At 34.8% G+C, this 25,157-nt stretch overlaps 2 protein-coding genes across 4 annotated transcripts; one reads left to right on the forward strand and one right to left on the reverse strand.

The window, feature by feature from the left end:
- The first annotated feature begins 2,004 nt into the window (after positions 1-2,004).
- LOC114267568 (protein NAR1) lies at positions 2,005-11,899 on the forward strand. 2 transcript variants are annotated; one of them, XM_028208607.2, is made up of 11 exons: positions 2,005-2,448; positions 2,824-2,909; positions 3,523-3,676; positions 3,963-4,149; positions 4,455-4,581; positions 8,900-9,056; positions 9,179-9,228; positions 9,310-9,481; positions 9,869-9,995; positions 10,362-10,453; positions 11,246-11,899. In XM_028208607.2, the coding sequence occupies exons 1-11, from the start codon at positions 2,323-2,325 to the stop codon at positions 11,396-11,398; spliced, it is 1,431 nt and encodes a 476-aa protein (XP_028064408.2). In that variant the 5' UTR covers positions 2,005-2,322; the 3' UTR covers positions 11,399-11,899. The 2 variants fall into 2 exon arrangements, with proteins under 2 accessions (XP_028064408.2, XP_028064411.2); XM_028208610.2 differs by having other exon boundaries at positions 2,010-2,448; positions 2,827-2,909.
- Positions 11,900-17,784: 5,885 nt separating this feature from the next.
- LOC114267581 (uncharacterized) lies at positions 17,785-22,279 on the reverse strand. Of its 2 annotated transcripts, XM_082888391.1 has the most exons (5): positions 21,524-22,279; positions 19,140-19,358; positions 18,932-19,030; positions 18,517-18,621; positions 17,785-18,376 (listed from the first exon to the last, which is right to left on the reverse strand). In XM_082888391.1, the coding sequence occupies exons 1-5, from the start codon at positions 22,079-22,081 to the stop codon at positions 18,149-18,151; spliced, it is 1,209 nt and encodes a 402-aa protein (XP_082744517.1). In that variant the 5' UTR covers positions 22,082-22,279; the 3' UTR covers positions 17,785-18,148. The 2 variants fall into 2 exon arrangements, with proteins under 2 accessions (XP_082744517.1, XP_082744518.1); XM_082888392.1 differs by lacking the exon at positions 18,517-18,621 and having other exon boundaries at positions 21,524-22,205.
- Between the last annotated feature and the right edge of the window lie 2,878 nt (positions 22,280-25,157).

The following is a 25,157-nucleotide window of genomic DNA, read 5'->3' on the forward strand; positions in this document are numbered from 1 at the left end:
TAGCTTTAAGTTTAAAAAGGAAGCTTGTTAAGAGGGATAGGTTGTTATTAAATGGTGATTTTTTTTTTCCCGTGTGAAATGTTATGTTCATATCCTAAATCTGATTGTAAGGGATGGAATTGAGGAGGCTAAGAGTTCAATATTGGCTCTTAGAGATTATGTGAAATATGTGAGGAGTTCCCCATCTCAATTGCAATTGTTCAAAAAATGTGCCGAGGTGGAAAGAATTTTGGGTAAGAGGGCTTTGTGTTTAGATGTACAAACATGATGGAATTCAACTTATCTTATGTTAAACAATGCAATTGAATATCAAATAGTATTTGAGAGATTGGAGGATAAGGATGTGTGTTTCAAAATCGAGGTTAAGAATGTTATGACGGAGGAGGATTGGATGACAATTAAAAGTCTTCATAAGTTCCTTGAGAACTTTTATTTAATAACAAAGCGTGTCTCTAGTTCCAAGTATGTGACTTCTAATTCCAAGTATGATTCAAGCTCTCCTCTTGAGTTGGGCAAATCATGAGAACAAGTTCTTTTCTAACATGGCTATTAAAATGAAATTGAAGTTTGAGAAGTATTGTAACATCGAGAAGATTAATCCTTTGTTGATTGTTGCTGTGGTTTTTGATCCGCGTTACAAGTTAAAGTATGTTAAGTTTTATTTCACAACGTATTATTCCATTAGTGATGTTGATGCTATGATTGAAAAAGTAAAGTTTGTCATGAAGCAATTTTATGAACATTATTCCGCCTCTATGTTAGAATCTATGGAAAATATGGGTGTCTCTAAAGGTGGAATGATGTTAGAATGGATGATCTGGGGGTTTTAAGCGTTGGGGTTGATATGCATAAACAAGATTGGCATCAATTCTTGAAAGCTGAAGAAATTGTGGCCATTAAATTCGAGTTTGATCGTTATTTGGAAGATGGGGTTGAAGTGAATCCAAACATTTTGACATTTTAGCTTGGTGGAAAACGAAAGCATTTACATATCGTGTGCTTTATCTTATGGCACGTGATATTTTATCCATTCTTATATCAACTGTTTCTTCAGAATCCGCATTTAGTATCGGGGGTCGAGTACTTCAATTTCGCAGTTCTTAACTCCTAAAATTGTGGAGTCTTTGATTAGTACCGGGAGTCGAGTACTTGATCAATTTCGCAGTTCTTAACTCCTAAAATTGTGGAGTCTTTGATTTGTAAACGAGATTGGTTAAGGAGTCCATCAAATCCGATTGATATTGAAGAAAAATTAGAAGACCTTGAGAAACTAGAGTCAAGTAAGTTAGTCTTTACACTTGTGATTTATTTTTAATTTACAAATCTTATTATATTATTATATTATCTCAAGTTTTTAATTTTCGAAGCCATAAACAGATGAAATTGGTACTCTTTCTATATTAAGCTCAAGTAATGTTTGAAAGAAATTTTACCACGAGGTAAGAATAATTTAATATTTCATTTAATTTGTATTATTTTATTTAAGTTATTTGTAATTATGTCCTTTGTTTATAGGATATGGTTGCATTGAGATGAAGATGTGAAGATCAAAATATGAAATTTATGTTGGATTGAAGTTTCTACTGGACTGCTGCTTGGATCACTTCTTTTTATTTTGTGGTTTTGAGTTTATGTTTATCATGTCAACTTTATGATATTCTACTTTTATCTGTAATAGTATTTGTGGCTAGGATGATATTTAAGTTTGTTGTATGGACTAATGGATTTATATTTAGTATTTCAATTTGTTGTATAGAATAATGAAGCAATTATGAAACTTGGTTCGGATTTGGATAGCCAAGCTCGAGTTGATGGTTGGACTTGGGTGGGCTTGGACACTTCTAAACACAATTTGAATGGGTCTGGACAACTCTTCAACCCGATTTCTTTTATAAGATAATAATTTAAAAATTCTCACACAAATAACTATCATCAAAATAAATATAATTTCACTGTTAACCTTGTCATTATCATTTCCCTCCCCCTAACTCTGAAAACAAACGTATCTCAACATTATTCATTTCTGATTTTTAATTTTTAACTTTCAATAATCTGCACCAAACAAAATTAACTTTGACTTTTCACTTTTTCCACACAATCTCGCCAGCCTATTCGGCAATTCACCAAGCTACATGCTCTCTCCGGAAAAAAGAAATCAACCTTTTTCCCACCAATACACACACATCACCGCCTCCGACTCCGGTCCACCCCTTCCCTCTCCTCCTACTTTCCACCGTTGGATACATATATAACTACATATTTTTTCAGCAGAGTTGTGTGCGTGTTGTAGTTATATATATATATATAGAGAGAGAGAGAGAGATGTCAGAGAAGTTCTCGGCGACGCTGAGGATTGGAGACCTGAATGATTACATAGCTCCGTCTCAGGGTTGTGTTGTTTCTCTGAAGGGACTCAAAGCCACCTCCAACAAGCCCGATAAATCTGAGGTAATTAACAACCAATACTCTCTTTTCTTTTCTTTTTTCTTTTTTTAATATTACTCTATTAGGGTTTCAATTGTTATCGAATTTTGTATCTTGGGTTCTTAATTAGGGTTTAGAAATCTCGCAAACTTGTGTTTTAGTGCTGGTTTAATTGTGCAAAGTGTTTTCTGTTTATTCACTTGATCTTAGTTTAACTGAAATTGGTATTATATAATAGTTGCTGAGCGATTATTCTAGAAATTGAGAAAATTTTATTGCGGTGTATGATGAATTTAAGTGAGGATTGATCATCAATTTCAAATATCTTTCTTGCGTCTGATGAACAAATGCTTCTCATTCATTTTGTTTTGAACTTTTGTTTCATAATTGTTACAATAGCAGAAACCAGAGAAGGGTGTGTCTGTTACTGATCCAAAGCACACAGAGCCAGTAAAAATTTCACTCAAGGACTGCTTAGCATGCAGGTATACTCTCTCTCCCCCTCTCTCTGTCTCTCTCTCTCTCTCTCTCTATGGGTTTTCCATGGTTTGACTATTTATATAGGGTAACATACACAAAACGTATTTATTTTCTGAAACTTGACCCAAAAAAATGGACGTACTAGTTAAGGAAGTCATTTCCAAGGGAAATTCTATAATACACACCTCAAAAAATGTGTATACTAAATGCACCAGTTATAACCTTTGTGGCCTCTCGTTATGACTCATTGTAGTTTTGGTTATAACATAGTTATGATTTATTGTAGCATTACTCCATTTCCAATTGTTTTATCAAAATAAAAAAGTTGGTTGAAATTTATTTTTTTAGTTTGTAGTAATCAGTAAGCTGTCAATATTTTCTCATAATCCAAATTGTAAATACATGATTGGAGATTATGCATAAAAATGTTTTACATGCCAAATTTTCTCCTATTATGAGCTCACACATAGTTTTTGGGGCCATTCAATTGATTTACTTATCAGAATGATTATTTCATGGGTCCTCACTGGAAATTTCATTTATTCAGTTAGTGTCTCAATTTCTGCAATGTACAAGATTGATTAAATTCATGAATCAAAATTTGTTGTGACCATGCAGCGGATGCATAACGTCAGCCGAAACAGTAATGCTTGAGAAGCAAAGCTTGGATGAGTTTCTTTCTAATATTGAGGACAGGAAGACTGTTATTGTCTCCCTCTCTCCCCAGTCAAGAGCTTCCCTTGCAGTTCATTTTGGTCTTTCTCCACTTCAGGTGAGTTGCACTACAGTTACTCCATTTCCCCGCCTTTACTTATAACAGACTTTCCCCTTTACAAAATGATAAGGCAGAGACACTTTTTGTCATTATTATCTTAATTATTTTATCCTGTTTGGTCAGTATGTGCATACATCTTTGTCACAATTCATAGCTTCCACTTCTGTGGAAGTGCTTGATTTTTCATAATTAAGGTTTCAAATCTCAATAAAATTATGCAAAAGCAGTTCTAAGATTATGTGCACACATGCTATGTGGTTGAGGTTTCAGTTCCTATTTTCAGGTTTTCAAGAAACTCACAACATTTCTTAAATCATTGGGAGTGAAGGCTGTATATGATACCAGCTGCAGTAGAGACTTATCACTTATTGAATCCTGTAATGAATTCATGACACGTTACAAACAAAGCTATTCATCTGATGATGGAAAATGTAAATCATCCCTACCAATGATTTCGTCTGCTTGTCCAGGTATATATGTCTTGTCCTAATCATATGTCTTCACTGTATAATGTCACTGCATACACACTCACTCTTGCAAAGACCATTATATAAATGGGTTCACTTCGGTAAGAATTTCATAGATTCATTATTACTGCATCCACGTACACTCTTGCAAAGACCACTAAAAGTGGGGCAGCTTTTGTATGAACTTGATAGATTCTTTATCATGTGTAGGCAATAAGAGTTATGGAATGGGAGTTTATTGAAAAATATTTTGTAGTTCTAGTAGAATTTTTCTGTGATGTTATATGAACATCTTTTTGTACTCTCAGGTTGGATATGCTATGCTGAAAAAACTCTTGGATCCTATATCCTGCCATATATTTCCTCGGTGAAGAGTCCCCAACAAACTATGGGAGCTATCGTAAAGCACCAAATATGCCAAAAAATGTGTATTAGGTAATCTCATTTGTAATAAATAATGTATAGAGAAAGAGAGAGAATAAATTGTATGTATTATTATTGATTGATATATATTGATTTCTATTACAATGATTCATGATTCCTATATATAGAAGAGGGTGAGTGTGTAGTAGGTAAGGAGTAGGTGAAGTGGAGGTGGTAGTGGTGTAGTGGGTTAGGTTTAGTGGAGTAGGTGAGGTGGTAGTGGTGTAGTGGGTTAGGTTTAGTGGAGTAGGTTTAAGTGGGTGAAGTAGGTGGAGAGTAGGTGGATTTTAACAGCCCCCCGCAAACTCAATGGGGATAGGAACTAACCAACTTGAGTTTGGAGAGAGTAACAAAACAAGAAAATACATAAAAATAAAAGAGGATAAGAGACACTGTATGGTCGTGTCAGACCATTGGTGAAGACACTGGATGGTGGTGTCATAACGTTGTAGAGGACACTGTATGGGGGTGTCATAACCATGTAGAGGACACTGTATGGTGGTGTCATAACGGTGTAGAGGACACTGGATGGCGGTGTCAGACCGATGTAGAAGACAGTTTATGGGGTCATGTCGGACCGTTGTAGCAGACAATGTTGTGACAGTTGTGGTGACAGTTTACGGAGTCTTGCTGGACCCTTGTAGAAACTAACCGGAATCAATGTCGGGACAGTTTACAGAGTCTTGTCGGACCCATGAAGGAGCTAACCGGAATCAATGTCGGGACAGTTTACAGAGTCTTGTCGGACCCATGAAGGAGCTAACCGGAATCAATGTCGGGACAGTTTACAGAGTCTTGTCGGACCCTTAAAAAGTCGCACCCTCAAAAGGTGTGCCCAATCTTTCAAAAGGCGTGCCATCAAAAGGCGTGCCCAATCCATAAAAAGGCGTGCCATCAAAAGGCGCGCCCACTTCATCAAAAGACGTGCCCGATAGAAAGCGTCGAGCCATCAAAAGGGGCGCCTGACACGCGGCGATGCACGTGATTGACAGAGCGCGTGTCGGCCTCATCGTCTCTGTCTTTATAAACCAAAGCGAAGTCTGAGGCTTGGAAGCATAACAAACCAGTTGAAACCTCTTCGTTCTCTGTAACATTCTGTAACCAACCCTTCTCTGAAACACTCAGCAACCCAAAAACATGGCTTCTTCTTCCCGTTCAGCTACCCAGAACATAGCCTCTTCTTCCCGTGGTCTGCTCACTCTCTTTCCCGACCTCAACGAGTCAACAAGAGAGATAACTGGTGCGGTGGCCTGTGAACCTCAACCAAACACCTCTGGTTTTGCTCCGTTGAACTTTCCGATGCGGTCGGTGGAGCAAAAAATGGCAGTGCAAACGGATGTGGAGGCTAATCAGTATACTTTGAAGGCATGTGTGGAGTCCATGACGGCGGTCACAAACTTGTCGCACCGGCTGCAGAGTAGGACAAATGAGGTGCAGCAATTAAACTCCCAGCTGGCTCTGCTCCAACGCATGTATAAGGATGCGCGAGCAGAGATAAGTGTGCTAAAGGCGGAAAACAAGGAGCTGAAGCGGAAGGCCAGTTTTATGTTCCGATTTGGAGGGCCGCCATATGCTGCAGTGGAGGAGCAGGGAGTAGTGATCATGCCCAGTGGAGTGGGAAACACGGAGGCAACACCGGCAAGGGCCGCCCAGGACGGAGGCAAGAAGAAAAGACCGGCGGCAGAGTAGAGAAGAAAAAATCCCACCTGTGAATGTGGTTGTTTGTTTGTTTGTTTTTTTTTTTTGTTTTTTTTTTTTTTTTTGTAAAATTGTGATCGGGGTTGATCCCTGAGATGAATAAAATATGGTTTGGTGTGCAAAGCTAGATGGTATGAATGGAATTGGAAAAAGATTAAAAATAAGGTGAAAGAAAAATAAAGAAAGAAATAATAAAAATATATTTGAAATCAAAAATGAAAGATGGGGAAATAAGGAAAGTGGTTTGGAGAAAATAAATAAAAATAATGGAGTTTGAAATCAAACGGAGGAGAGATGATGTTTTTTTTTTTTTTTTTTTTTTTTTTTTTATAATAAAAAAAAGAGATATATATATATATATATATAAAATAAAGAAAGTGGGGAAAGTGGCGGTGGATGCAAAGTGGGTTGGAAAGTGAAAAGATGAGAGAGAGAAGGCATGTGGGTGGTTGTCCATTGTGGAGGACAAACATAGTGGGTTATATTATATTCAGAAAGTTGTCCATTGTGAATGATGGTTTTGATGATGGTGATGGAGGAGTGAGTGTGGAGAGTGAAGGGTATTGAAGAAGAGTGAGGAACGATGGGTCTGTGAGACATATGCTTGTGAGAGAAAAGGAATCTGAAAGAAAGAAGAGATGGGTGTTGTAGCTTTCTCTCTCATCCTGGCATTACCGTAAGGGATGAGCTCGGAAAATGGAAGACATGAACACGACTGGACATTCAGCACTCCACATGTCAACCTTGGCATCATATTGCTGAAATTGCAGAATTTCTGGGGCCATATACAGTGGAGACCTGCAAACTGTCTCTGCGTGATCATTAGGATGTAAAATTCTTGAGAGACCAAAAACAGCAATCTTTAGCACTGCATCACTGTGAGGGCTTGAAAGCAAAATGTTCTCTGGTTTCAAAGTGAAGGTATGTGTTGTGTAGAAAATAAGCGGAATAGGTTGAGGTCCGGCGGGCGGCTAAGGTGAGGTTGCCGCCCGCCGGGGAAGCGAAAATACTAGGTTTTAAACCAGCTCTGATACCATGTAATAAATAATGTATAGAGAAAGAGAGAGAATAAATTGTATGTATTATTATTGATTGATATATATTGATTTCTATTACAATGATTCATGATTCCTATATATAGAAGAGGGTGAGTGTGTAGTAGGTAAAGAGTAGGTGAAGTGGAGGTGGTAGTGGTGTAGTGGGTTAGGTTTAGTGGAGTAGGTGAGGTGGTAGTGGTGTAGTGGGTTAGGTTTAGTGGAGTAGGTTTAAGTGGGTGAAGTAGGTGGAGAGTAGGTGGATTTTAACATCATTCAATCTTACGTTCCTATGCATCCCAATTAATCTGTATTTTTCTCAATATTGTTCATGAAGCTATATGCCATTTTGACATGTAAAAAAAAAAAAAAAAAAAGAGTAAAGTAAAATATGCCCAGTTTAGACCCCATTGGATGTTGGTCTAGGAGGGGTAGATTGGGTACAAACCTAACTTTTGGCATAATTTGCACAAAGTGGCTCACATTTGGAATGGAAAAAAAAAAAAAAAAAAAAAAAAAAAAAAACACCAAGATTTTAATTTGACGCGTTATTTGTCATTGGCTTCATTTTATGCCTTCGATTCTTTGAAGTTTTCTGTCTTTTTGTTCATTCTTGTGTTACCAACCTGTCATGCACCTGAGTCACAATATTCGGTGCAATGATGGAGACCTTTCATGCAAAGCGACCAAGATGGAAATATGGTTATCAAATTAGGAGATCACCTTAGTTGATCAGATTGATGGATTCCCTATCAATCAAGACACTTTTCTCTTTGCATTGTTTCTTATCTTATTCTTATTGTTTGGTCATATCTAACATGTGCAGCTATGTGGTTTGATTGTGTAACGTTTTCCCACTTTCTAATCTATTGTAGTTTAAAAATATGCTTCCCGAAATGGAATACTGTAGCTATCAAAAAAAGAAAAGTGGATTACTGTATTCTAAGTTGTTTGGAGTGTTTGAGCATTTCTTGCTGGTAAATTAGCAGTATTGTTTTTTTCCTTCTCATAATTAATTAAGTCTAACCAGGTGTGCTCTTCAGTCTTCTGTTGGTTTCATGTTGACTTGCTCCTAACATTATGAAATTATATTATGGGCTCATCTCAGCTTTTTCTGTCATGTGTACAAAGTATCTGACATTCTACGTATAATGAGAGGGTGATTTAATTACTAACAGATTACTGGACTACGATCTCTGAGATGCGGCCTAGTTGTTGGTCTTAGATCATCAACTCCCTTTATAGGCTGTCTTTGGCTGATATCTTATGGTGCCTCTTTGTTCATCAAATTTTGGGCTTGGCAATATTGAAGTTTTGATTGGGTTGTTTGGGGTGTCCTAAATAAGTGTACTTTTTGTCTTTTTGGACTAAAAAATTGAGGAAGAAAATATGGATGTTTGGGTTAACTTTTTGACTTTTTATGGAAAAATGTGTAATAAAAAATTGTAAAAATTGATTTGTAGGAAAAATTAGGATTGGGAGTTGTGCAGCTGTAATTGTTGACTTTTGGTGAATAGTGTTAACTTTTTAACTTTTTGAGTAACTTTTTGACTTTTTGACTTTTTTGCAATATGCCAAACTTGGCCTTATTTTGACAGGCCAGATGAGGTCTACCATGTGACAATAATGCCATGTTATGACAAGAAACTTGAGGCTGCCAGGGATGACTTCATGTTTGAAGAGGAACCTCAAGGTCTACAGATTACAGAGGTGGATTCAGTTTTGACATCTGGAGAAGTTCTGGATTTGATACAGGTAATGCCAAAACCTTTCCATATTTGTTAATCTCATTAACACAAATTGTCTTAGATAAATGATCATGGCTATATGTTTGTTTGTTTATCCATTTTATATTGCTTTTTTGTTGTCTGTTGCAGTCAAAGTCAGTAGATTTCAAGGCCTTGGAAGAGTCTCCTCTAGATAATTTGTAAGAACAAAGATTATTCTTTGAAGGTGCTTTCCTTTCGTTTTGCACTAGAAAACTTGAAAATAAGTGATTTCCCTGTAGGCTAACAAATGTTAATGAGGAAGGACATCTTTATGGGGTTCATGGAAGCTCTGGAGGATATGCAGAGACAATTTTTCGGTATACTGCTAAAAATGTATTTGGGAAAGAAATTGAAGGCCCTTTGGACTTCAAGATTATAAAAAATTCAGATTTCCGAGAAGTTTGTCTAGAAGTAAGTTTGGTCTATTTTTGATCTTGTTTGCATGATTCATAGCATAAGCGGCAGGAGACGGGCACTACCATTTTGGAGGAACTAGCTGATTAGATTCTTCCTCTGAACTAATCAATCTAATTGTGATTCAATTGAGTGTTGTCTTGGTGACTTGGTGGTTATTATGTTCTAATACAATAGTCATTCATTTTGATAATTTCCCTAGGGGGTGTCCATTTCGGTACCAACCAAGTGATGGTCTGTCTTCTAACCATCCCACATCTTCACGTATCCTATTGCCATAAACTTGTCTTTATGGCTGCTATGGTTACATGTGATATGTTGTGCAAACGCAACACACGTGTACACACACAAAAGTCATATATTGTGCATTTCCTTTTAATGCAGGTAGAGGGGAAAATTGTCTTGAAATTTGCACTATGTTATGGGTTTCGGAACCTGCAGAATATAGTGAGGAAAATCAAGATTGGCAAATGTGATTACCAATTTATAGAGGTCATGGCATGCCCTTCAGGTATTTAAATGCATGTGTGTATTCCTTCAATTTTCAGATTAGTTCATTTTTTTTATAGGATCAGGATTCTCAACAGTGAATCTCTCTGCAATGATCTTGTTGTGCTAATCCAATGACATGTTTAAAGTTAAAGCAAAACTACGTTGTTTCAGGGCGTGTGGTTTTAGTTTGATTTTACTTTAGTTTTAACTCAAACTGTCGGATTATATACTTTATTGACATGTCTTCCTGTGATAAAAGCACAAGAAGATCATTGCAGGAAAACCATGATAGAGAAACCGAGACTTTTTATTTTTGGAACATTTGCCCTTCTCTTTATGTCACACTATAATATGGCAGATGATTTTCCTTTCTTTTATTTACTAGGGTGCTTAAATGGTGGAGGTCAAATCAAGCGAAAGCCAGAGCAATCTCCTAAGGATTTTATTCAGTCATTAGAAACAACCTATATGGAAAATGTAAGTGTTGGCTGATATGCAGGTCTTGGACTTCTTTCAGTGTGGTTTTGGCTTTGGTAGTTACATCTTGGGTTCTGCTTTATCTATAATTTGACCAGAGTCTGGAGTCATTCCGTGTATGTTTAATAGTGTAGGGGCTCTGATTTTTGTAGGATGTATTAGAAATGTGCACCCACTGCCAATATGTAATTATGCACGCAAGAAGAAACCAATGTTACCAGAAAATGCTAGCATCCTACCAATTTATGTTTTGGAACGCATGTTTCGAAAGATAATACACTTCCATTCCAAAAATGGGGAATTTAATAATCCCATAATTTTATTATTATTATTATTTAATTTTTTCATTGAAAGTTCTTAACAAGGAAAAATCAAATATAATGAACTAAAATCCAAGTGAAGTTTTAGATTTAACAAAATGTAAAATGGATCATAATGGTCATAGAATTGTGTTGTGAAACGATTAATTTGAAGAAAAATACATTATAATATGTTAGATGTCAAATTAAGAAGTCTACCCCTCATACTACATTTTGGAGTATGTGGTGTACTGCATTCCAATTCTCATTCCTTGTACCTGAATGTTTCACATTCTAGGTTAGGTAACATAAGAAGAAACTAAGAAAATTTGAAAATTGTAATGAACTCAATGCAAATAGTCAATGGAGCTATTTCAATTGCTTGCGTGTATGATCCACAAGTATTCTTCTTTTGTTATGTCTGCACTTCACCTGTAAGTTCGGTTGCATAACATTTTACTGGGTCTATTAAATGGTGTTCCATAATTTTCAGGTTTTGGAGGCCGATCCTTTTGAGAACCCATTCATAAAAAGGTTGTACAATGAATGGCTTGATCAACCTGGTTCAGAGAAAGCTAAGAAACAGATGCACACAGTTTACCACCCCTTGGTAAAAAGTATTACTGCTCAGTTGCAGAATTGGTGAGGAGTTTTCTGGATCAACTCCCAATGCCATGTTCAACAACAGATCTTCCCGTATTATTATCTTCTCAAAATCTAATTCCACTCTAAAGGACTTGCCATGCTATCCATCCTAATGCCTGTCGTCTCTGGGACAAGAAGGGATTGCAATTTTCAAGGAGTTTAATTTTGACTATGTATATATGATTTTTTATTTTGTTTTTGTTGACAACGATAGGAATAATTCATTGCAGGTGAGAACATATTTATGGAACGGACCATGTTTTTGTCACTTTTGGGTTTGGGTCCAAGAATATACCCCACCTTATATAAATTATTATTATTTTTTTTTTTTCCTTTTAGAATCCCTCGTATCTGTATAGTCGGGGCAATGCCCTTTACTGAAACAAGAAAAACTGTCTGAGAGTTATATTCTGTACTTAAAATTAGACCGCAGAAAGGGAGTTATATTGTCTTTGTTATTGTCACTGGTAATTGCTAGTTTTATTCAGTATGTTTCTTGAAACCTGGGTGTGATTGTTGAACACTTGCTTAATCACAGCTGATATTCCTAGTTAAAATGCAAGGATGAATAATGAAAGAGTCCATACATTTGGGCTGGGTTGCGTTTTAACTTTGTCCAAGTTCGCAGGTCAACCAATTCTAGTGGTTTGCACTCTATTGGTGTTTTGTTTTGGAGCTCTTTATAGACAACAATCTTGCTACGGACCTCTAATTAGAGGTCAGTCCGTATAGCTCTAATGAGCTGTCCGGGAATAAAAAATAAAAAAAATAATGAAGTAAAAGACAAAAATAAGAGAAGAAAAAGACAAATTAGAGGTGCATTAAAGGTATTTTTTTAGAGGTCCAAATCATTTTTCTTATAGACAATTTAACCCATTAGGTTTGATAGATGACCTATTAAGGAAAGAATGGCAACCAAAATTAAGATAAATTATCAATAGGTTTGAATAGCTGGATTTAACTCTTATCAAGTTTTGTTAAAAATAAGTTTCAACAAAATTATTGTTAAAAATAATTTTTTATGATGATTTTTTGCATGTCACTAAAAATTGACAATTAGCGATTTTTTTTAACATGGTTGTTATATATTGTTGCTCAAACTTATAATTAGTGATTTTTTTGTGATTTTTTCAAACTGACGCTAAAAGTTAAAAACCAATGACTTTTTGTGATGATTTTTTTTAAACTAATGCTAAAATTTATAATTAGTGATATTTTTTGTAACAAAAATTTAAATTATTGCTAGAAATTAATAATTAATGACTATTTTAATAATGTTTGATGAAAAAGTCATTAATTATAACATGACTAATTGGACAATAAGTTTACCGACTAGAACTTACACGTAAGTCTCCAAAAAATTATGCGGAAATTTTAAATTAGTGTGTAAGTCGAAAAATAATTACAAATTAGTGTTAAAATTTATTAATATTTATAATTAAAATTATAAAATTTTCCATACATATGTAATAATTTTATGCAATTACCACAAACAGATAATTTTTCCAAAAATTATTATATGCTCATGTGGAAGCATTGTTCCAATAGTTTTAGGTAAAGGCAAAACCCGCATGGGCTAATGCCATTGAGACCTGTGACTTAGGTCCTAAAAAATTGGCTTAAAATAGGGTTTACAAATTTAAAAAAGTATTATAGTATATTACAAATATAAATTATTTTTGTTGTTTAGAGACCAATCTAAATAACCCAAAAATATTGGGTTGAGCCTATAATTGTTTACAAGTGTGCTTTGGACTAATTGAAATTAAAATGCATACAAAATGTTGATGGCCTTTGAATGAGAAATACTACATACACATACAAAATGTTAGTGGCCCAAAAGAGGGCCCTAATTTTTTCTTTATTTTCTTTCTTTATCAATTTTAGTGGAATAAATAAATTTGTCCTAATTTTTTTAACTTTTCTCGTTTATCAGATTTTAGTAGAATAAATAATTAATTCAATCGCAATCACGTTCATACACAACATATTCAATAAACAACAATTCAACCACACTCATAAACAACAATTAATTCAATACATATCCAATACATTTTAATTGAATAAAGATTTCCTATTTTTGGTAGCTTTTTTTTTTTGGTATAAATATATTTTGATATCTATTTTGGTATCAATCGACAGCAGTGATACGAAATAGGGTGATTTTTTTTTTTTCTTTGTGAATATAGGCATCCGTTTTTGTTTCGCTTTAGGCCTCTGAAAACTTAGGACTGGCCCTGGTTAAAGGTCGGCATCTAGCCCAGCCACGAACGTAGAGCCCATGGTCTTTGGCTGGCTCGGGCTAAGTCATTCTGTGGGCTAAACCTTAGGTCCAAGTCTCACACAAGAAGCTTGCGGATCAAGTTGATGGGAAGGCAAACGGATTACCTCTCATGAGCCAAGGGATCGGATTCGCAAACCGATCCATAGACTCAACGTAATGGTTTGACATTTAAGGTCTATTTTTTGAATTTTTAAATTTTTCTTTCATAATTTTTAACGATCCAGTCGGTTCGCCTTTCATGAATAACCAATGGACAGACTTTAAACCCAAAGTCCAGACTCAACCTTACTTGGGTATTGATTACTCATAAAAGTAAAAAGTAGGGCTAACAAGTATCCTAGTGTAAAAATAAATAAATAAAATATAAGATATTTTTTTATTCAATTTAGGGTAAATTACATTGACACCCTCTGAGATTTATATTTATTATAGTTTTCTCCTCACATTTGGAAAATTATACTGACCCCCTTGTTAATTTAATTTTATGTTTGATGATCATTACGATAAGAGGGGGAACTGTTATGAAACTTTAAACTTCAGGGACAATCTGTAATGAAACTTTAAACCTTAGGGAGGGAGATGTAATTTCCAAAATGTGAGGGGAACTGTAATAAATATAAACCTCAAGAGATGTCAATCTAATTTACCCTTAAATTTAATATATTTTTCATTGAAATTAATATACTTGTTAGCTTTTTTCACTTATTTTCAAAACATTTTCACCTAAATCCCTACACTAAATAATGTTCCAAAATGCTTGTTAATATTTGATAAAAATAAATATGTACGATTAAATTTACCTTATCCATTTCACAAATTCAAAACTTAAACACGACATAAATGTTCATAGCCTAGCATTGAGGAATAAAAGTTTTGTAATGGTTAATTCCAAAAAAAAAAAACCTACATGTAATCCAATGGGGGTGGTAAAATTAAATAATTTTTCTTTCCTTTCACAAAATTAGAAATATATAATTATGATGTAATAAATGGGATACCTTATATGTTATTGGTCCAACCAGTCCTTAATATACTGACATGGCATTACAGAAAAAATAAAATAAAATAATAAAAATAAAAAATCTTCCGACAGGCTGATACGGTGTTAAAAAGTGTCCACTTTTTGAGGGTCCTAGGTTTCTGTACCTTCGATAGAGACCTCTCTCTCTCTCTCTCTCTCTCTCTCTATAGGTTGGCTGTGGAGTGTTTGATCTCCAAACAAGAAGATGGTAACAAAATTTCTTGTTTTCCCTCTGTGAAAACTCTTTGTTCTCTCTAATTAAACTTTTGCTTAATTTTTCAGTTCTAATGATTCATTTAGATCTGCCAGGTAATTTTGAAATTATGTAACAGTTGTTCATGTATGTTTTTCTTCTGCAGAATAAAATCAGGGCTTCTCTAGTTTGTTCCCATTTTTTTTTTTTAATGTTGTTTCGTCTCTCTTTCTTCTTTGTTTTATATATTTATGTTTTAATTTTTAATAAGTCAAAGGGCGCAGATGGAATGGGACACAACATGTGGACCCTATATTAGATATCTATGTCTATTATGTGGTTTTGATTTGAGTTCTTAACATTGTTGTTGTTTAGTTTTTGTTTTGAGATGAGTGTATATAACCATCGCTTTCTGGGTTAGCTTCAGTTTAAGTCTGTTTTTGTCATATTTAATGCTGCATTTCTACATATAGATCATTTTTCATTGAAAAATGCTTGATAACTCGAATTTGTGTAGCCCGAATGGCTCGAAAGTATCAAAACGACATCTCGAATGTATTAAAATGTTGTCTCGAATGTATCAAAACGACATCATTTTGAGACATTCGAGCTATTTGAAAATTCGAGTTACCAAGCATTGATGTTATTCATTTAGCTTTTACATTGCATACATATTTCTAGAAACAAAAAATGTCTTCATACAAGAAGCACTTATTAATGGGCAAATTATATCTGTGGTGCCTGTTATTCACTTAAATTGTTGATGTTACACTATTGTTAATGAAGTTGGAGAAAGTTTTTGAAAATGGGTTTAAATTGTTGTTTTGATTATTGGACAGACTACTTCAAAGCGTCTTGCAGAAAGGAAAGTTGAGAAATTTGAGAAAAACATCAGTAAGAGGGGATTACCCAAGAAAGGATACAACTACTCTGTTGAACTTATTGTTCTTGGGCTTTTAGTTTTCGTGATTGTCGGATCATGTATGCTCTTTATCTCCCCCCCCTAAATTAGATTTTTTTTCATTTGCTTCCTTTATTTGTTTCATCATAATGTGAAGTTTTTAATAAAATTGTGACTTCATACATTAGAACCAACTCATGCCGAATGCTCTAATTAGGGGTGTTCACTGGATATTTCGATCCATCCAAACCGATCAAACCGAACCAATCCGTCATATTTTGGATGAATGCGTGATGACGAGTGGACGGTTGCTTATTGATTTTTTCCAATCTGCCTAGTTTTGGACGGATGGCGGATTTGAGGTTCCTTTAACTGCAACCGAACCACCAAACTGCGAGCACTCCTAGTAATTTATAAGACTTTATATTTTTAATTTGTTTAGATATTCTGTTTGTGTTTTCAATTGAAAAAGAATTTAGATATTCTGTTTTATTTCAATTTGTTTTCAATTTGGAAATCTTTTATCAAATGGTAAGTGTTGATATTCGGTATTTTTGTGTGAAAAATATAAGGCTTAATTTTGTCATTTTTAAAAAAAAATCAAATTAAATAGTTTTTAAATAAAAAAAAAGTAATGAAATAGTTTTGATAATACATGGTTTTCTTATATGTATTTATTATTGGTATTTGACAATTTATCTGATAATCTTTTGGTTATATTGCATTGGATTGTTATTCTAAAAAAAAATGTTGACAAGTTGTTGTAATATATTCAAAATTTGTAGAAGTTTAAACCACCAAATCAATTCGTATCTATCCGCCAATCCGGCAGACTGATGCAGATTGATTTTTTCCAATCTGACAGACGGATGACGGATTGAAAGTTCTCCGGCTACAATCAAACTGCGAGCACCTCTAGCTCTAATGACAATTTCAAATTTTGCACTAGTTTTGTTTGATCTATTCTCATTTTTAGTAATCGGAATATATATATATATATATTGACAGTTTCTAAAAATCCCATCGTCGCCATATGAAAAATTCATTTGGTACTGAGTATTGTTCCTAGAATTCTCATTCTTCTTCCATCATAAACAGGACACGGAACCAGAAAATGTGCGGGATCCATAAGCTTGCGTCTAGTTTTGTATTCTGTTTCTATGTTTTTAGCATTCATCATGCTAAATATTTGACATGAGACCCACAAACACGTTAATTTTGTCTCACATCTGTGATTGTTTTTATGATAGGATTATGTGTTTGTAGAGTTTTTCATTTACATGATTCTCTTTTTTTTGTTGTTTGGCAGACATCTTTCAGATGATCAGGGCGGCTACAAGTGGTGAGATAGCTTGAGTAAATGAGAAATGGGAATGAAGTCTTATGTAGACTCTTTTGGGTAGATGGCTGATTTATGAAATTATTATGTAAGAAAAGAAAATTTAGACTGCAATAATTAATAAAATAAAATGCTTCTATCTTACTCAATCATGTATTTTATGCTGAATTTTCTGCAAGCTCGAAAATTTCTCTGTGGTTTCACAAACTTGAGATTATTTTGTTATCAGGAAAAAAAAAAAGAAAAAAAAAGGACAAAAGAGACCGTCCAGTGCTCAAAGCTCCCACTATTGTGGACAACAGCAGTCTGATTATGAAACATTGTTAACTTCTATCGCTTTAGGTTCGATCTTTCATTCAAATTGAAAGATCTATAGTATGATTATTGAAATATTGTACAATGGTCCTATAGTTAAATTTTTGCTTCAAATTGGACATTGCTTGCCCTCACGCTGTTTATCATAACGGTTGCACTTCAATTCCAAAATCACAAGATAGGTCTCTGTTTATATTTAAACGATATAAAATGCTCCAACCCTTAACCATGAGGGAGTAAAGTAATTTTGTAACATAAAAATTGGCAACATGTTCAAATCACATGGCACGTTCTCATAATGTGTATGCAACATGTAAATTGACAGGACTAATTATTTTCACTCTCAAGTCGAGCAATTTCAACCTCTTCTTTTATTGAAGATGAACATATTGGCCAGCGCCTCTTATATCATATAAAAACAAATAGAGCATTGACCAGAATTACAGACCACAATACGAAGAGTAAAGGAGAAATTGTGCTCAAAAGAAAATGCTCTGGTACATCCAAACTCTAGGCCACCAAATCACAGTTCTGCTACAAACACAAAAAATGATCACAGAGTTGGACACAAAATCTATATGAATGGATAACATTTTTAAAAATTTGTTGGGTGGATCCACATTTCTTAGCCATCTATATACAATTTGTGTTCGGTTCTGTGATCAATTTCTATGTGCTTATACTATTCACCAAATAACTCATATAAACTTATGGTTCATCTGCTTTCCATATGTGCATTTGCTTTCGCCTGATCTGCGCGCTGGTCGGGCAGAAGTGCTCCCTGATGAGTTGGAACATTGGCAACAATCTGAACTTCTTGACATTTTTCTAACACGGAAGTCAAAACCAATCTCATGCCTCAACTGCATATTGTTTCTAGAAAATCTTTCATCCGGTGGCGAATCACAGCCCAATGCCTCAAATTCCTGTAAAATATTAACTAGTTAAAGTTCTATTTCCAGATCCCAAAAAAAAAAAAGAAAAGAAAAAAAAGTTTTCCATTCTATTCTGTCGGTCACTTTTAAGTGAAAAATGCAAAAGAATGGTGTGATCTTCTTCTACATACCTTGGACTTTGTGTTGGCATAATAAGGTGTTAAACAGGGATTTATATCATTGACGAACATGTCATCTGGACTGCCAAGAGTGGTGTGATCTCCAGAGCTGAATTCCTAAATAAATTGTCAGACAGATTATTACATAGAATAGAATATCTATAAATTAGTATTTGTTTATAACTCCTTTTTTATTTGATTTTAAGGGAAGATTATCATCTTCTCCTTTGTGATTTTGGCTAGTCAAAATATGTATTGGCTTTTCGGCAAAGCCCATTCATCTCAATGGTTCTTGAAAGGAATAAAAGCTCATATATAACAAAAATACTAGAACAAAATTCAAATTATAATCTGCAAAATAGGTTAAATTTGAATCACAATCATTGGCTACAATTTATGATTTTACAGTTTAATATGAAGGGTTTACCAGAGAATTAGGGGTGTCTTCTTGATCATATGCCAGTGTCCTCGGAGAGCTGACAAGATTGTCATAACACCTCCTTGCTGAATATTTATCTGCCTTCACCTGTTCACGCAAATTTAGCGTCACAAATTCAAATGCCAAGAAAAAAAAAAATCCACAAATTTCAAACACCAATAATTTGAAGGTTTTAGTGTCACATGTAAAGTGCTACCTCTGCAAGATCTTCGGCAAGGCATTGAAGTTGGCCTGTAAGAGAAGTGACCTGTCTATGGAGACTAGGGATGAGTTGTTTTGCCTGCTTTAGTTCGGAACCTTGCTTCTCCCAAAGTTCCTGAAACTGTGAATTCATGGCATCTGGAAATAGTACAGCATTCTTCAACGCCTTTATCTCTTCCCTTTGCTTCAAACACAAATCCTTCAGTTTCTCAACCTACAAAATCAAGTGATGACAATGAGAATGTGGGAAGAAACAGCCCTCATTTTTTAACCAAATCTCAAAGATAGTTCATAGAAAATGATAAAATACTGTTTCACCTCAAACATTCGTATTAATACAAAACCAAACGCCATCAAACAAATTCAAAAAAATATAAATAAAAATTATTGTTTAGCCAACCAAAACGATTCAAAATAACTCAAATTACAAATTTTTCGAGAAAAAGATTTCCCAAGAAACAGTGGTATTGTAATAATTTGCAGCGAATGGCACCAAAATAAATCTCATTTCCAAGGTTCTGAAAAGCGGTTGCGGTCGCCATAAGGGTGACAGTGGAGAGGTTGCGGTTGCGGGGTGTAAAGGCCGTAGCGTAACGGTTGCGGTAACCGGAACCGTGAATTTTTTTATTTTTCGCACAATTTGAAAAAAACTTACCGATACGCACATTTTTTTTCAATGATCATATTTATTGGATTTTAAAATAAATATTGATTAATTTTTATAAATTTTTTAATTTGATCCAATATATTTTATATTTTTAAATCATTACAAACTGAGTTTTTTACATTTTATTTTAACAATTAATGACTTTATATTATACAAAAAATCAATCACTAACTATTATATATAAGATAAACAATGACAAAAGTAAGAGAATAAATAAAAGCCTAAATATATATATATATATATATATATATTAATCAAGCCAAATAGATAATGACCACACTTATTATTATTATTATCAAACAATATATAGATAGACACACACAAACAAAATGGTTGAGTGATAGCAGTTGAATATAATAGTATAAGTCTTACAGTTTTAACAAATCAATAACATGTTCTTCATCTTCCCTCTTCTCTCTCTCTCTATCTCTTGTTCCTCCATCTTCCCTCTTCATCTTTCCTCTTCTCTTTCTATCTCTCTTCCCATTTTCAACTTTTTTTTTTCAAAAAAAGCAATTCGGAACCGTTACGTAACGGTGCGTAACAGGCCGTTACGGCCATTACGGCACCGTTACGACCGCTATAGCAACCGCTATAGCAACCGCTACAGCCGATACACCTGTGAATCCCAATCACACCGCAAAAGCAACCGTAACGGGTGGCGGTAACGACCATAACCGTTACGTAACGGCGTTACGTAACGGTTACGGCCGCTTTTTAAAACCTTGCTCATTTCTCAATGCTAGAAGTTCGGAACGAACGGACCATTGTATAAGTTCATGAAGTTACTAAAACACCAAAAGCTTTGATATTTCTCGCAACGCAAGTGCATTTTCAATGGTTAAATTTTAACAGTTAAAACACAAACCGGAGCTAGTCCACAAAAAAGCACAAAATACTGTTTCACATCAAGTGAACACAAATTAGTGATTTCTGTTATATATCCCAATACACAAAAATCCCAAATATATTAATCAACATCTTCTCTAGTCTACACAATAAAACAAACACAGACACCATCAGAAAACAAATAAATAATAATAATTAACCATTTGTTTAGCCCACCAAGAAGATTAAAATAATCTCCAAGTTCCAATTTCTTGAGAAACAGATTTTCCAAGAAAAGGGTACATCCAAATGTATATTTTGCGGTCAATGGCACCAAAATAAGCCCCATTTCTCAAACCTAGAAGTCCAACACAAACACAGACCATTGTGTCAGCTCATGTTACTAACACATTCAAAGCTGATTTTTCTTGCAAAGTGAGTGCATTTTCAATAGTTAAATTTCCACTGATCAATCAACAAGAAAAGGGCACACCCAAATGTAATATTTTACCGTCAATGCCACCAAAATAAGCCCTATTTCTCAAACCTAGAAGTCCAACACAAACACAGACCATTGTGTCAGCTCATGTTACTAACACATTCAAAGCTTTGATTTTTCTCGCAAAGTGAGTGCATTTTCAATAGTTAAATTTCCACTGATCAATCAACAAGAAAAGGGCACATCCAAATGTAATATTTTGCCGTCAATGCCACCAAAATAAACCCCCGTTTTCAACCCTAGAAGTCCAACACAAACACAGACCATTGTGTAAGCTCATGTTACTAACACATTCAAAGCTTTGATTTTTCTCGCAATGTTGGACAGATCAATCAACAATTTTGCTAAATTAGTGCATATATATAAACATAATTGTATATATTACCTCTCTGTTTTTCTCCTCTACCATCAATTTGAGATCAGTGATCTCCACCTCCTGCTCCTTATTCTGACTCAAAAGCTCTCTTTCACTCCTCAGCACCATCGCCAAAGTTCTCGTATTCGACTTCACCTCCGTCAATGCCTTCATCTCCGGCCCTTTACCAAACAATTTCCGATTCAACCCACCCAAATTCGACCCTTTCTTCGCTGTCTTCTTCAAATCCTCCGCAATAAAATCCACTGGAATCACCAAATTCGCCGCCTTCTTCGGCTTCGCCCCCATCAATTTCTTCATCAATCCACTCAAATTCTGATCTTTCTTTTGCTTCACCTGAACTAAATCCGACGGTTTGGCCTTCACGATGGCTCGAGAAGAGCTCTGCGCCGCCGCAGACGGAGGCTGGTGGTGGTTGCGATTGGCGGAGCCGCCAATGAAGCGTTTGATTAAGGGTTTGTTGGGTTTGAGCTCGGTGGAGGATGAGGGGTCGGATTGGAAAGACTGGGTCGAAGATCGAGAATCGTAGGAGGTGTACCGCGAAGCAGAGGATTTGATCGACGCCATGTTTGGGGGCTTCGGAGTGATTGATGTGAGGATGTCGGAGAGATTTTTTAACGTTCGAATTTCAGGACAGAATGAGCATTTCTAGGGCTTCGGAGTTAGAGACGAAGTTTGAGATTTTGTATGAAATCTGAGATGTTAGAAGGGCACGCGTGTATGGCAGAGATCGCTTGGCGCTTTCTGAATTTCAAATTTTCGCGTGAGAGGCGCGCTGTATTTGCAAGAGTATTTAAAGAAGAAAAAGTCAAAATATATGAATAATTTTTTAAAGAAAGTGTCAATTTTTTAGTAATTCAAAAAATAACTATCATTTTTTTTTGAAAATTTTATTAATTTAGCACATCAATTATAAGGATGACATGATAAATCGAACCGAATAAATAATATCTCATACACTTTTATTTTGCCAAAACAAGATATTTGAATTGCTTTTTCAAAGAGTTAAAGTTAGATATGTTAACAAGTACTCCGATACATAGAAAAAAAATTATAAATCTTAAGACACTTATCACTAATGATGCAGTTCGTCCTAGGTGGATGGGTCGGGCTGGTCTAAGCTCTTCAAGTTCCGTTCCAGGCAAATGGTTCCACCAGATGACCTGCAAGCAAGTCCAAAAGGAAACGGGGTAGTCCTCTAGTGAACCCTCCGGCGAGCAAATCAGTAGTGGAAGAAAGAAAAGTATATAGAGAGAGAGAGAAAGAAAAGTTTAACCTTCCTCTTGTCTTCGATTCTTGCTTATATCCTTTGGTAATTATTTCACTGTCCCTTGTGACGTACCCCCTTCCGCCGAAAGCCTGTGCCGTAGCTTACCTTGTTCAGGGTAAGGGGGCTCTATTCTGACGGGGAGGTGTTGTCGTAATAAATGCTGTGATGTGTTGCATTAATGGTGATGTGTTGTAGCAATAACTCTATAGATCTTTGTCTGTTGATGTGGCCTGTGTGTCACTTGCCATGTGCCCGAATGTCATTGGCCCTCCATGCCCAGATGGCCTCCAACTGTCCTGTGCTTTGCCAACCGGGTTATGCTATGGGTCCCAAGCGATGGGTTTGGGGTTGTTTGCTGTAGGCTGTAAGCCTTATGGGCCTATCCATGTCAATCACTAATGTTCAATATATTTTTTTTATGAATTTTAAAATGCCTTTTAATTATTTTACATTTTTTCTGTTTTAAAATATTCATAATTATTAAATTATGTGAGTGTTTGGGAAGTGGGTTTTTATGTAGATTTTTTTAATTTTAGGATATTATTGGAGAAATTTTTTTTGGTGTTTGAAAAGATAGTTGGGTTTTTTTGTGGTTGGATGTGATGTTTGTAAGAGAAAAAAGTAAAATGATTATGGGATTGGATGTAATATTTTGTTTGGATTGATTTTTTTAGTTTTGCAAAAACTGTGTCTTTTAGTAAAAAAAATTAAAAAAAATCCAATCCCACGTCTTGCCAAACACCGCCATGTCTTGAATTTTGTGTACATTAAAAATCTTTCACTTATTGTGAATATTTTGCTATAGAAAGACAGAAAATCCTTCCCTCTATTTCCAAGACTTCAAGGGTATGTTTGGTTTGCATTTAGGAAATGAGTTTTAGAAAAAAATTTCTAAAAAATTGTTTGGTTTGAGTTTTTCTCAAAAAAATTTCAAAATCACTTTCTCTCTCTTACACATTAATCAATCACTTTTTCTCTCTTCTCTCTCCTTCTCAATCACTTTTTCTCTCACACACATCTACTCAAATTCTCCCAAAATATCAAATCATCCCAAACTCCCAGAAAAATAACTCTCTCAAAATATACAACCAAACAAACTAAAAAAATTTCTAAATTCTCTCCCCAAAATTTTTTAAAAAAACAACTCTCCTAAAAACAAACCAAACAAGCCCCAAATCTTTTTTGACAAGTACTCTTGTTCTTAAGTCTCGTTTGGAAAGTGATAATTTTAGTTTACAAGTCAAAACATTATTAAAAAATCAAAAAAAAATTATAACTTATACTAAAAGGTCAAAAATTTCATTTTCTCTCTACTTTTTGCGCATTTTTTCATAAAAAATCAAAAAATTAGTTCAAATATACAAGTTTTTTTTACCTCATATTTTAATTAAAAAGTTAAAAAATTATTAAAATAACCTGTTACCAAACGAGGCCTAATATCATTTATCTTGAGATGATTCTTCAATGTGAAAGGTGTGCCATGGATGGATGGGTCCAATGTGAGCACTATTGATTGGAATAAGTAATAAGGTTCCAAAACAAGAGGAATATTAGAAACATATACTAGTCCAGTAGGGTAGGAATAACTGTCTTTGAAGGCCAACCCTTCCCTTCCATGGGGCTCTACTAGAGAGCTCTAATTAGAGCTGCTTAAAAGCAGCTCTAATGAGCTGTCACCCTTAAAAAAAAATAAAAAATAAAAATAGAGGGAGGTAAAAAACAAAACAAGAGGGGGGGAAGGACAAATTAATACCCTTTTAGAGCTCTAATTTTAGAGGTCTCACTCATTTCTGCCTTCCATGCCAACAATAAATTGTTAGCTCACCCTATTCACCACCAATCACAAATTGGATAGGGCACTACCTATTCATGTCATACGAGTATAGTATTGAAAAGACCATAAACAGAGTGGACAAAATTAAAAGGAAAAAAAAAATACTAACTATTTTGAAAAACTTTCAATTTAAAATGTACAATATAGATTTAAGCTTGTTGCGGGGTATAGATTTGAGTTTCTGCCATTAGATTGTAAGTATTTTTCTGAATAATTTTTTTGGATATCTAGCATTGCTCTTAAAAGAAACTAAAAGAAAATGAAGGCGGTTATTGCATAATAAACTACACACACAATAACAAGAACAATCAATCACCAAAAAAAAAAAAAACTTGACACATTATATGTGGTTCTACAAGAATATTCACATCCACAACTGACACCAATTCGATTAGGGTAATGCTAGGGATACCAAATTTTCTATCAAACAGATGACCATATGTCTCACATGGGTGTGGGATCCGCAATTTTGTAGACCCCCACACCCATGTGAGACATTTGGTCATTTATTTGATAGAAAATTTGGGGCATATAGCATT

This window comes from Camellia sinensis, chromosome 9 (genome assembly GCF_055761805.1).
Source record: "Camellia sinensis isolate YWXY chromosome 9, ASM5576180v1, whole genome shotgun sequence".
In the NCBI taxonomy this organism is placed as follows: Eukaryota; Viridiplantae; Streptophyta; class Magnoliopsida; order Ericales; family Theaceae; genus Camellia; species Camellia sinensis.